This window comes from Leptopilina heterotoma, unplaced genomic scaffold, assembly GCF_015476425.1.
Source record: "Leptopilina heterotoma isolate Lh14 unplaced genomic scaffold, ASM1547642v1 Lhet_40, whole genome shotgun sequence".
In the NCBI taxonomy this organism is placed as follows: domain Eukaryota; kingdom Metazoa; phylum Arthropoda; class Insecta; order Hymenoptera; family Figitidae; genus Leptopilina; species Leptopilina heterotoma.
In genome coordinates, this window is record NW_025111064.1 from 1,748,912 (window position 1) to 1,762,734 (window position 13,823).

The 13,823-nt window shown below is 37.5% G+C and overlaps 1 protein-coding gene across 1 annotated transcript; it reads left to right on the forward strand.

The window, feature by feature from the left end:
* The first annotated feature begins 12,522 nt into the window (after positions 1 to 12,522).
* Positions 12,523 to 13,002, forward strand: LOC122506272. Its single transcript, XM_043618366.1, has one exon. The coding sequence runs from the start codon at positions 12,523 to 12,525 to the stop codon at positions 13,000 to 13,002; it is 480 nt and encodes a 159-aa protein (XP_043474301.1).
* Positions 13,003 to 13,823: the final 821 nt, after the last annotated feature.

The window sequence follows — 13,823 nt, forward strand, 5'->3', positions numbered from 1 at the left end:
ATATACATAATTTTTTAATAAATGATGCTGGTAAGTTTTTCTATTAATTAATCTGAATTATTTATCTAAGAAGAAAATTTATGTATAATACTTGTACACTAGTTTGTCAAGTTGGAAATCAATAAGGTCCTGATCAGTTTTCTCTAGTCCAGATTATCCTGACTAGAATATGATAGTTTTCTAGTGAGTTTTTCTAGTCTAAATTATCTAACTAGAATTCGATAGGGACCCGACTAATTATTCTAGACTAGAGATTCTAGTCAGAATCTAGAGAGGAATAGTTTGTTAATTTTTGACCTTTAGGTTAAAACTGCCCTTAAAATTGACCTAAATTTTAAGGGCACAGGTATAACTTGGTCAATTTTTGACCTGTAGGTCAAAACTGCCCTTAAAATTGACCGAATTTTTGAGGGCAGAATGAATTGTTTGTCAATTTTTGACGATTATGTCAAAACTACCCGTAAAATTGACCTAAATTTTGAGGGCAGAAGGGTTAGTTTGTCAATTTTTAACTGCCCTTAAAATTGTCATAAATTTCGAGTCCAGAGGGATTACTTTGTCAATTTTTGACATATAGGTTAAACTGCCCTTAAAATAGACATAAATTTCGAGTCCAGAGGGATTACTTTGTCAATTTTTATAAAGTTTTTATAAACTGCCCTTAAAATTGACCTAATTTTTGAGTTCAGAGGGAATTGTTTGTCAATGTTGAAATTTCAACTTCTTGAAAAAAATTGAAACTCAGGGAATTTGTTGTTCTATCAAGTAGAAATGTTCCCCAAAAAATATTTTTGATTTTTTCGAAAATTTGGAGAGGGTAGAGGGGTGTCAATTTCGCCAATTTTTCTAACACCGGCTACTTTGTGAATTTTTTCTGAACATACTTGTAATGGGAAAAATTTTCTAGAATATGTTTCCGAAAGGTTTTTTCGTCCTCTTTCCAATGGTGTATTTTATTTTTTAATAAAATGTAATTTTCAGAATGCCCTTTTTTTGTTTTTGAGTTATTAAATTTCAAAGAATAAATTGCCGCGTGGCAACCGGCGTGAGGCGAGGCGCCCGGGACGAAATTTATTCTTTGAAATTTAATAACTCAAAAACAAAAAAGGGCATTCTAAAAATTTACATGCCGATAGGAAAAAACCCCAGCTTCCGTTTGCAATAATTTATTTTAAAAAAAAATTAGGGTAAATTTTTAAAATATAAAAAAATAAAATACACCATTGGAAAGAGGGCGATAAAGCCTTTCAGAAACATATTCTAAAAAATGTTTCTATTACAAGTATGTTCAGAAAAAATTCACAAAGTAGCCGGTGTTAGCAAAATTGGTGAAATTGACCTCTCTCTACCCCCTCCAAATTTTCGAAAAAATAAAAAATATTTTTTGGGGCACATTTCTACTTGATAGAACAACAAATTCCTTGAGTTTCAATTTTTTTCAAGAAGTTGAAATTTCAACTTAGGACATTTCACGTAAAATGCCTCATATATATAACTTTTTTTTACCTCATGTTTTCTTAAAGAACACTGTAATATGCAACCTGTTTCTTTGTGGGCTTATTAGCCCTAGGAATGTATACTTTAAATAAATAAATAAATTCATGAGGACAGCAAAATGTTGCTAATTTCGCTCATGTAGGGTTAATTCGCTCAACAGATACCTATTTTTTAAAATTAGATTAGCATACTTTTTAGACAGAAATATTTAAGATTCACAATTATTTTGGTTAATATAAATTGTAAACTTTACTTAAAAATTTATTTGCAGCAAATTCATTGATAACTTTCAATAAAAAATTATATTTAAACCACAAGTGAATAATTTTCATATTGAACACGTAGCATGAAAAAATTGCTAATAAAGCAAAGGTTTACTTTAAAATTTTTAAGTTGAATCCTTCTGAACATGACATTTTCTGTATCTCCAATATAATTTTCATAAAGCAAAAAACTAAAAGCAATAAATAGATTCTGCAAAAAATAAATTTTTAAAAAAATTCGTAGTGTAAGTTCGCTCAGGAAATAAGTCTACAAAAAAGATGCGTGGGCCTGGATATTTTAAGTATGTTAATTATTTTAATTTATAATTTGATTTTTTTAAATGATAGTACTCCTAAAACTGAAAATTAAATAATTTAAAACTGTTAAGGGGGCAGTCTGGGTCTTTTGCACGTATTTTGAAGAATTTTTTTTTCTTAGTGAAATTTATTTAAACATTTTAAAATTGTCACATGTTATTACACATATATTAAACTAAATAAAAAAAATTTCTTTCTATATTTTTTGTTAATAGCGAAGAAATGGCGCCTGTAAAAAAATCTCGAAAATATGGTTGACATAATATCTCCAGTCAGAATGATTTGTTTATAGTTACTTTTCGCATTATCAAAATCAAAATAACTTGCACTTTTTTACTAAAAATTGTGGTATTTTGAAGTTTGAAGGAAAAGACGAAAAAGGCGCAATTTTTTAAAGAGTAGTATAGCTAGGCCGGTTCTGCCCCAGGTTCTGATCTCGGCTAAGTTACAAACAGTCGGTAAGGTAGATTTCTTAATAGTATACTTTCAAGTGGGTTAGAGGGGGGTTCTACCTTACCGACCGAGTGTAGTTCTGGTTGCCACCGCTAAATAGCGCCACTTGCGAATTTGAAACCCCTTAGCGGGAAATTTAAAAATTTATTTTCAAACTTTGATAAATTCAAACCGCTTGGACAGTGAGCCGACATTTTGTTTTACCGACCAAGTGTTAGTGCGGTTTGAGTGTTGTCCCGAGAGATGGCGCCACAACTTAATCGTTTGAATTTTGTATTTAGCGGGCAAAGATGGCGCCATATTGTTTACACTAATGAGATTATTAAAATTTTAATAGATGGCGCTTGTAAAAGTTGTTAAAATCTATTGTAATTGACATAACCTTAAAATCTATTTTATTAAACATAACCTTAAAATGTATACCTTATTATCTAACGTAATACTAATGAACGTATTTAATTAAATACAGTAATAATGACATTTTATACATTTATTATTTTGAATATACAATATTTACACTTGTTATATTTTAAATTCAATACGGTTGTATGGACCACCAATATACTACATCCGTAATTGTCCAGAATTAATAGCTTCTTGCATCTGATCCAAGCATATCGATTCATCAGTGAACATTGGTACAAATCTTGAAGGTAGGAATGTATTAAACTTTTTATCCACCTCAACGACGACCTTGACTCCATACCTAGTGTTGACAACCTGGATCTTTGTTATAGGATACTTCTGTCCAGGAGTCAGCTCGGAAAGCATCTTCGTAGGTAGGAAAGCATCCATGCGACTAATGGCGTTGATTTTGGTTACATCCATCTTTTCTTAGAGATAATACTTTGTGAAGTCACAAAACAGAATGACTAAATCGGCTCAGATGCCTCTATTTATACCCAAATATCACGCATTATCCCCACTATTACTTTTACGCATGCGCATTACCCCTACCATTATTTTCGGCTTGCGCAATAGCGTTTTATGTTTGTAAAATACCCCCACTTTTTATTATTGAGCCACGCCAACTTTGTGACGTCATAAGACAAGTCTAGACTAGTTTTAACATGTTTAATAGTTTTACACATGTGTTATAAAGATAATAGGATGGAAAAGGGTTAATTAATGTAAACATTAATAGACATTTAATACATTTATTTATTAAAAAGGAAATTTTCACAATCATTATAAAAATCTTTTAATGTACAATCATTGTCAACTTCATCATTATTTTCTATATTATTTCGTAGTACATTTGACGGTTGTCTTAACCAATTTTGTAGATTACATACATTTTTAACAGCACAATTGCTAAAGCTACGTGTGTGATTTGTGCATGTAGATGAACTTTCTGCACTTAAAATTTTTAGCGACGCGACGGACATTTAAATTTATCCAAGTTAAACACATTTAATTTATATTTTTCTAACCATTTTTGTTTTTCTAAACCTTTTACATAAACAGTAGGTGTACCTGTTACATCCCGAACAGAAGGCGAGGTTATTAAGTTAGGTTATAGAATTTTTGAGGAATGGTAGGCTGATTATGGTCAAGTTGGTAAAGCTTGACCTTTATTTTTAAGTAGGATCGTTTGTACTTGTCAAAACTATGGGTTTTGAGTTACAACAACAATAAATATTCCCTTTTAACAATTTATTAGTTATTTAAATGTATAGTTACCATAATTACACAAATGTTACTTACTTTTTATTTACAGAATAGTCGTAGTATTAGGTAATAGCGCTGGTCGAATAAGTTTGGTTTTCAGAACGTTGTTTCAATTGAATGAAACTGAGAAAGTTTGTTATGTTACACTTATGTAACTTTCACAACTTTAGAGTTTTTGCGTTTGGTTCAAGAGTTAGTACCGTTTCTAAGTGTTACTTATTGTCACTTGCACCTATTTATGGAAAGAAACTTGTTTCTAAGTGTGAGAAAAGCAACTTGCACAATAATTGAGTACAATTCGGTCTGCAATTGCCAATTAAAGAAAGAATTGGTAAAAAACTACAATTAATGAAACTTGACACGCAAAATACGACAGTTAATACATTAAAATTATTGATTCTAAGTGTCAAATTGCTTTTCTTGCACCTTTTACGGAAAGAAACTTGTTTCTAAGTGAATAACAAAATTGACTTGCACAATAACCGAGTACAACTCGAACTGCAGTTGCCGATTAAAGAATGAATACAATAAATAATGAAAAACTAAAGGGTCGCTCTACAATGACTACTGGTCTATAAAACCGCACCGGAACTTTGGACAGATTTTGATGAAAAAGCTTTGCCTTATATACTATAAAATTATTAAAAAGTGGGAGAGTTTGTAGACAATTATGGGGGTAAAAGATGTCAATTCTTAAGAATAATACTTGTTCAGTATAATTCTATTTATAATTAAGTTCCAAAGAAGGAATGCGTCTCACTGGCAACTAGCCAATATATTTACCTAATATATGGAAATTATGAAGCTCAAGTCATAGGCAATGATTCATCGGACTCGGGTTACGAAAAGAGGTCATAGCCGGCAAGTCCGAGCTTACATATGAGTCATTGCTTTATGATACGCATTGTTCTCTATTTTGGTTAATTTCTACCTCTTGTTTTATTTTTTTAACAGTATTTCAATATGTAGGACAAAATGTGAAATCTTAATTTGTAACTTCTATCTCAATTTATGAATTCCAAGTCTTTCAACATAAGCATTATAAAAATGATAATAATGACATTCTTTTAGCTTTTCGTTACATCGCAGATACACAAAACATATCCCTTACAATCTTATCAAAGCAAAAATGTATCTGGGATGTAACAGTACCTATTAGTACTTCTTTTATTAGAGGTTGTAATTCTTCATAAGATACGTCACCAGCAGCCTAATCGATACCATGATAATTATTTGTAAGCCATCGATTCTCACATTTGTATCTTGCAGGTAATCGACTCCAAGCATATGGCGGCTCGAAGAGGTAGACCAATGGATGAGCATCTTGTTGAAGTGGTAGAATCGCCAACTCTTTGATGACAAACTCGTTGTAAGGTTTTTTGAAGCACTGAATATCTACGACGTACGCCATGGTATCTGAAATAGAATAATGTCTCAAGTCTTAGAGAGACGCTCTCTTTATAGCCTTCCCCCCACCACTTTAATTACCACTACAGCATTTAGGTCAGTACGAGATCTTGTTAAAATAAGTTCATGTTTTGCATTTACAAAAATCTTTCGATAGTCTTCAGCAAAACCAATAATCATACTTAGTGGAATATTTACATCAAAATATCCAGCATCATTTGTCACTATACTATCATTATCATAAGGTAGATAACCAGCATTTTCAGAGTAAATCATTTGATTAGATGTTTGAGAAATTGTATTTTTTATTGTGGTTGTAATACCATTATTTTTAGAGCGATCAATTTCAACACCATTTAATTCCTAACGAATCTCACTAAACAGGTAGGAAATACCATTGCTAATTAACTTTGTATTAGTTACAAGCGTATTGTTAGGCTTAACAATTCTGCCAGTGACGTGTAGAGTACTTTTAGAGGGAAGAATGTACAAGTCTTGATGTTGAACTGCAATTCGAATCTCGTCACTGTTATTGAATGCTGATGACACGTATGGTTGATGTGCATGAATCTTATAGTGTGCCATAGAATTATCAAATTTAACTGGACTTAGAATGTTTAAAATTTCTTCCATTTTTGTTACAACAACAAATAAAAAGTATGTGAAAAATCAATTTTTTTCCCTTGTTTTCTTGATAAACTCTTAGGCCGAGCTGCTTTAGAAATAATATGTTCTAAAATGTTAGTCTCTTGCGAACTGATTAAGAAATGAATGAATTCTGACATGGCAACTCTTTTATATAGCTTCCACCAGTTTTTCTATGAAATACAATTCCCATTACGTTGATTTAACGTGTAATCGAATTGTTATAGTTTCACCTCTAAAATTTATTAAATCTCCGTCTTGATCAACGATTCTTATTTGAATATTATGTATTGTCTTCACGGCGATTGGAAGATAAATGACGTGAGATGGAACTTTCATAATCTTATATCCAGCTGGAACGATTGGAAAAAATTCGTGAATTGTGTGTAACTTTTTATTATTTATGTATGCACCAGTAGTAATGTTACATTCAATTCTGATAGAATTTACCTTAAGAATAGCTACTGGTACATCTGACGTATGAGGCTTATTAGCTGTCAATATTCGTGGAGTAAATCCTAATAATTTACCAATTGAATCGTTTTGTTCAAAACTCACTTCAAGGCTGCTTGTTATATCACTACGTAAAGTATTATTGTTAAGTTTGATTCTTACAATTTGAGATCCATTTTCAATAGAGTTTTGAATATATTTTTCAATATCTTCAATTTCATAACTTCCAGGGGAATAGTAATCACTTTATCACCAATATAAAATTTATTTTTACCTTGATCAATATTAGGAATTGAATTGAAGGTTAATAATTCAACTAAGCCAAGTATATAATTTTTGTTAGATAATAATTCTATCGGAGAATAATATTCTGCCTCGAGGACAGATGAATTGCCTGAGATAGTCTGAGTAAAGAATTCTTCCATGTTGATGACTTTTAATAAACTAATTAGGTGGAATGACTTACAATCATTTATATAGAATATATTTTTTAGTTACTTCAAGCTGTCCACATAAGAATTTTAGACATAAATGGCCACAATTAAAGCTATTATAATCTTGATAATTTTGATGATTATACTGTATTAAAGTATTGTAACCTAAGTAATTGACAAGTTCATAGGGTGGTTGAAGATTACCAAAACTATCAAAGTATACTGCTTTATTATTAACTTTTTTATATGCAACCCAATGAGTTCCAAAACCATCTTTATCATCTAAATTAATAATGGCGGATTCATTTTTTCAATGACCTCTTATAGGTAGTTCATTTCGCATAAAAACTCCTCGAAAATGGGAAATTTTCATTTCTTTAGCATATTTAAGTAAATCTAGATCTGTAAGTGCTCGTTGAGGCATCTTTAAACTTTTTTTTCTACATCGTCTTTTAATACCTTGTCCTTAAACGTATGGTTTCAAATGAAGTCCCAAACCTTGTCGGTATGGTTTTAAATGTAGACCTTTACCAAGTACAACTGCTTCTAACTCTCTATTGTGGCGCTGAGCTTCCTTCAACTGCTCTTTTGCTGCACTTGCATCATTAACAGCTTTTGCTACACCAGCAGCTCCCCCAGTAAGCGCTCCAAGTGCACTTAGACCAGCAAAAATTGGAATTAATGGTAAAAGACCACCAACTTTTGATGGGACAGGTAGAATACGAGGTGTTAAAACCTTTTCTCTACCACCTGCTTTCCTTACAACTTTTCGAGCTGTTTCAATAGCTGACTTTATTGTTAAACGAGCAGGAATTATTATTATTATTATTATTATTATTATTATTATTATTTTTTTTTTTTTGCTTAGGGAATTTTGGGAAATCTGCCTACAGATACCTTGGACTCCGCACTCCAAGGTTATGTGGGGTTGGTGTGATAAAACAAAAGGAAATAAAAAAATTGAAAAATAAATATATAAAATAGTAAATTTAATAAACTGGCGACCTACTGCCAGCCCGACCCACTAAAACCCGTAACCCTTCTTCTGGAGCCCTTTACCCTCCCTCGGAACTGTCGTAAGACTTTAGCCTTCGAGGGTGGCGCTCCAACTCTGTCGCTAATGCGACTTTCTGCTTTTCTCTGCGGTTATCCTGCGTTAATAGTTAAAAATTTAAAACTATTTCAATATAAAGCGGAATTAACAGCACAACAATAATTAAAAATAACAAATGTGTAATTAAGTGTAAAAAGTCAGAAGATAAAATTATAAACGGATATATAAAAAAAAGAAAAAATAAACGCGTATGAAAAATTGAAAACATAAAACTGTACAAAGATGAATAAAAAAAACACAAACAATTAAAAAATGTATAAGGACAAATAAATCACAAAATAAATTAATAAAAAACAAACGAACAAAATTAAAAGCTGTTTAAATTACGCTTTTTGGCAGCCGTCAAAATCCTTCCCCGACATAACCGAGATTATGAAGTTCTCGACTTGCCGCCAATTCTCTTCCGACTGGGTCATCAGCGATACCATGTTCTCCGGTGTAACTTGACTGTTTACACCTTCGAACATGGCCCGCCTCTCCAAGTCCCATTTCTTGCATGAGAAGAGGGTGTGCTCCGCGTTGTCCTCAGGGAACTGGCAATATGCACACACCTCGTTCTCGCGTAATTTAAAGCGACACAGGTACGAGTTAAAACACCCGTGACCTGTGAACGCCTGAGTCAAGTAATAGGAAACCTGACCGTGTTTCCTATTTATCCAGGTGGCGAGTGCCGGGATAAGGCGATAAGTCCATCGACCTTTTTCCTCACCATCCCATCTTTCTTGCCATCTTTCTATGAGCCTGTGCCTCGCTTCTTTGCGGATCAGGCCCTTGCTTGGTCTTAATTCCTCATTCAAGGAACTGCTTTCTTTAGAAAAGAGAAACATTTCTTCCCTTTCCCTCGCCAAAAGATCTGCTGGCGGGACACTTGCAAGGACCTGCACAGCACTCGTAGATACCGTCTTATATGCAGAGATGATACGCGTTGTTATCGATCTCTGCGCAGACAGTATCTTTTCACAGATAATCACACATCTTTTACTCCTCAGGGATGGGGCCCACGCTGGTGCTGCATAGAGCATTTTAGCGTGGGCGACACTCGCCACCAGTCTTCTTTTTTGTTCACGGGGTCCGCCAACATTTTGCATTAGCCGTGAAAGATTAGCCGCACACTCGATCGCCTTTTTTGACGCCGTAGCCATGTGGTGGTGGAAGTTTAACCTTCCATCTAACTCCACACCAAGATATTTAATTTGCTTACTCCACTTGACCTCGAATCCGTCTATCACGATTCGTGGGAGCTCATAACCACGTCTGTCTGTGACCAGCAGTGCCTCGGTCTTTTCCAGGGCCATTTCAAGACCTCTGGTATCCAGCCAGCTTTTAGCTAGTCGGAGACATTGGTTCACCATTGTCCCAAGAGCCTCCTCACTTTCGGCAGTGCACACGAATAACGCGTCGTCCGCAAAGCCGATGATCACCGCACCTTCGGGCAGATCTATTCGCAGAAAATCATCGTAAGATACATTCCATACAAATGGACCCACCCTCGAGCCTTGAGGAGCCCCACGCTGCATCTCTTCCTTGAGAGTGCAGGTGTCTCCCTCATATATAACCCACCTGTCGCTAAGATAATTATCCATTATCCGCAACAAGTAGGGCGGCATGTTTTTCTTTTCCATCGACTCGATGAGATCTTTCCATCTTGCGGAATTAAACGCGTTGCGTATGTCAATTGCTACCAACGCGCAGAAGCTCTTCTTTTTCCCAGGTCCCAATTTGTTTTTTCCTGCTTTGGCTATGTCCACAACTGCCTGGATGGCATCAACCGTGGACTTGCCTTTACGGAAACCAAATTGGTGATCGGATAGACGATTCTCTTCGGTCAAGTGGCTTTGCATTCTCTGCAGAACCATATCCTCTAGAAGTTTACCCATCGTATCTAGCAGGCATATAGGCCTGTACGATGAAACCTTATCTAGAGGTTTTTCACCTTTCCTTAGGAGGACTAACCTCTGTCGCTTCCAGTCGCGGAAGAACTCTCCTCTCTCAAGGCAAAGATTGAAGCATCGAAGCAGAATCTGGGGTGAAGTGTCGATTACCAACTTTAGGATCTCGTTACTTATCCCATCGATTCCAGGCGCCTTGCCTGTTTTCAATCTTTTGCCTGCTTTTTGCAGTTCACTAAGTGTGAAGAGTTCTTCCTCTTCGACTTTGCAAAAACTCCAGTCCCTTCTAAGGTATGGCTCCGCAGGAGGAAACAAAGAACTTATTATCTTTCTGACCCAATCGGGATTGTCCAGGCCGGGGGTCTTTTGCCTCGTCGCTAATTTCTTAGTAACGATTTTAAAAGCCAGACCCCATGGGTCCTTATCGACTTCCTCGATTAGGTCCTTCCAGCTACGGCGTCGCGACTTGCGGATCTCTTTCTTGAGGTTCTTTTTCGCCTCCTTAAAAGCCTCTTTCAGCAAGGGATCTCCCTTAGATCTGGTATATGTCCTTCTTGCTTTGAGGCATTCCTTCCTCAAGGAGGCCAGCTCCTCTGACCACTAGTGCAAGGATTTTCTTACGGGAATGGCGCCTTTGCGTGGCATTGACGCATTGCAAGCGGTGACTATCATGTTTCTCACCGCTCGCACCTTCCCATCCAGACTGCTCGGCCTCTTCACCCAGCCCAAGTCCTCAATCAAAAGGGCTTCTCTTAGGGACCGGCCGAACTTTTCCTTGTCGAGTCTCTTCATATTCCACGAGGAGGTTTTGCGACTAGGAACATCCTGTCTTTTTTCTCCTCGTGTGCCTCCCATCGAGACTGAGAACTCAATGTACTGGTGGTCACTTGCGGTATATTCCTCTGAGACCCGCCAGTCGGTTATGCGGCTAAATAGTTTAGACGATGCGATTGTTAGATCTATAATTGATCCGATCGCACCTCGTCTAAAAGTCAATGTATTGCCTCGGTTTACTGCCAATAAGTCGTTTCTGGAGATCATTTCTCCAATACGAATTCCTCTCTTGTCGAGTCTCGTCTCACCCCACTCTGGCGACTTTGCGTTAAAATCACCAGTGATGATGACATCTAGCCTGGATTCTGTGAGGCTCGCTTCTAGGTCTTCGATATTGGCTTCGAAGTTTGTCAGTGGGTCGTTGGGTGAGAAGTAGCAGCTATACATACGTATATTAGCCACCTCTATCCACACGAACCCACTGCTCGTCTCCAGAAACTTGTCAACCCGCAATTTTGGGTTGCACAGCTTTATGGCGGCTCTCTTCGCCTTATCCTGATACCAAGGGGCGAGGTCGCTTCCTTGATACTGCTCACTGCAAAACAGGATATCGACCTCATTTTCCCTTGCTGTTTGTATTAGGAGTAGCTGTGCATCCTTACTTGTATGCAGGTTGACCTGCAAAAATTTTAAGGATTTGCCCTTTTAATCCTTTGCAGTTCTTCCCTGTAAACCGGGCAGGCTCTTTTTTCGGACTCATGATCCGTTTCCGGCTTCCCCAGGTCCAAGCAAGTAAGGCAATACGGCTTAACGTTACAGCTCTTCGCGAGGTGTCCCTCTCCGCCGCATCTTCGACAGTTTTTACTTCTGTCGGGGCCTTTGCAGGATAGGGTTCTGTGTCCGTAACCTAGGCACTTTTGGCACCTAGCTACATCAACATGCTCGCGAATTGGAGCATTTATCCAGCCGATTTTGATTCGGCCAAGTTTCAGCAGAATGTCACTTTCTGTTTCTGCTAAGCGGATTAGAGCAACCTTAGTTCCTCTGTAGCGCGGCAATAATTTGCACTCCATAATCAGGTCGGATTTTCCCAGCTTTTCCTTCAATGCTGAAGTCACCTCACTCTCTGTAGTGGCTTCATCAATCAAGGATGGACTCAGAAGCTTAACATCGCTCATAAGGGAGTTAAAGGAGAAGCACGCAGCAGCGGCCACAAAAGACGAGAGGTTCTACCAGGGACTGACTTGGTCGGAGGAAGCACGAAAGGACCTAAGACTGAGACGTGATCGTTTTAATGCAGTAGTGCTTAAAAACGTTGTCTTGGAGGCTCAGAAGCGAAAAAAAAGTGATCCTGAGGTTACGAAGGACCCAAAAAAGAAAAAGCAGGAGGGACCTCCCAAAAGGTCCAAAGGAAAGGAGAACAAACCGGCACCAAAGCCAAATCCAGACAAGAAGGGAAGATCCACAGTGGTCGTCAAAGTCTCCTTATTAAAATTAGGGGGTTTTCGAACAGGAAGTTGTTCACCGAGGAGGTGACAAAGGTGATCAACGATCTAGGTAAGGTGCAGATAGCGGATCGGCAGACTGTACTGGAGATCCGCGACATGGACACCCTTACCGAACAGGAGGATGTCAAAGAAGCCCTGGACAAACTATCTACGGTGCCAGCAGGAAGCAGGAAGGTGACGGTCCTCGGACCAAATAAGCGAGGTATTAAGTTCGCTGTCGTGGTCACCTCCAAAGAGGACGCTAACAAGCTGGAGAAGATAGGGCACATTAAAATCGGTTTTGTTTCCTGCAGAATAAGTAGAAGAGTTATGGTCACAAGGTGCCACAGGTGCCTTGGCTATGGCCATATAGGTCGAGACTGCCAAGCAGTAGATAGGTCAGCTGCGTGCTTCAAGTGCGGAGAAGCCGACCATAAGGTAGCAGATTGTAAGAAGAGCCCATGCTGCTTCTTATGCAAGGCGAAGTTCGGCGAAAAGGAGAACATCCAACACGTCGCTGGATCAGGTCGGTGCAAGGTCTTCAGGACTGCCTTAGAGGAAGCTAAGAAGACCCTGTCAAGAACAAGGAGAAAATAATGGCCACGAAGAAGAGCGGCACGGAAGAGTCGCGCCAGCGACTAAATGGGACCATCCATCTGCGAAGTCTGAAGCCGAAAGGTAGTTCCGTAGGTGGATAGAAGGTTCGAAACCCAGGGGAAACAAGAAGAGGTTTTAGTCGGTATTGTGACTGCCGTAAAAGCAGGTATGTGAGGTTTCTTTTTTTCCTTGCATTTTGTGCGAGTCCGACATACCCCAGGTAAGTGGGATCTTCCTGGGCATGCGTTAATGCATTTCCTCTTCTCCCCCGTGAATAAAAAAAAATTATTATTATTATTATTATTATTATTATTATAATTATTATTATTATTATTTTATTTTTTTTTGTAGTCGGAAGTGGAAAATCTGCGAATTTAGATACCTGAGTAATGAATTCCAGGTTATGTGGTGATGACCGCTCTTCTTCTGGTCGACCCACTAAAAACCACTCCCTTCATATTTGGGACTCTTAATCCACCTGCGGAACTACCGTCAGGCCTTAAACTTCGCAAGTGGGGTCCCCTTACCGTGCTCCTTAACTTGCCATTAAGCCATGTGGGAGCGTGGGTGGGAGGAAAACTAAATGATTTCCCCCCCCTCCCACGCTCACACACAGCTGAGCACTGGATTCCTCTGGTCAACCTCGTCTTCCGTCTCTATCTTTTTCCTTCAATACTTTAATAATGAAGTAACTGTCGGAAACATCCGTGACCTGACAACACTTGTGTCAGGTAGTAGCCAACTTCACTCACCAACTTCTCTCTGCTCTTGCGAGGTAACTAGATCTTTGTTACGCTGAAAGACTTCCTGTCTTTCCCTCG

Coding starts and splice junctions, on each gene's coding strand:
- LOC122506272 (XM_043618366.1), top strand. CDS start 12,523: ATGGACACCCTTACCGAACAGGAGGATGTCAAAGAAGCCCTGGACAAA.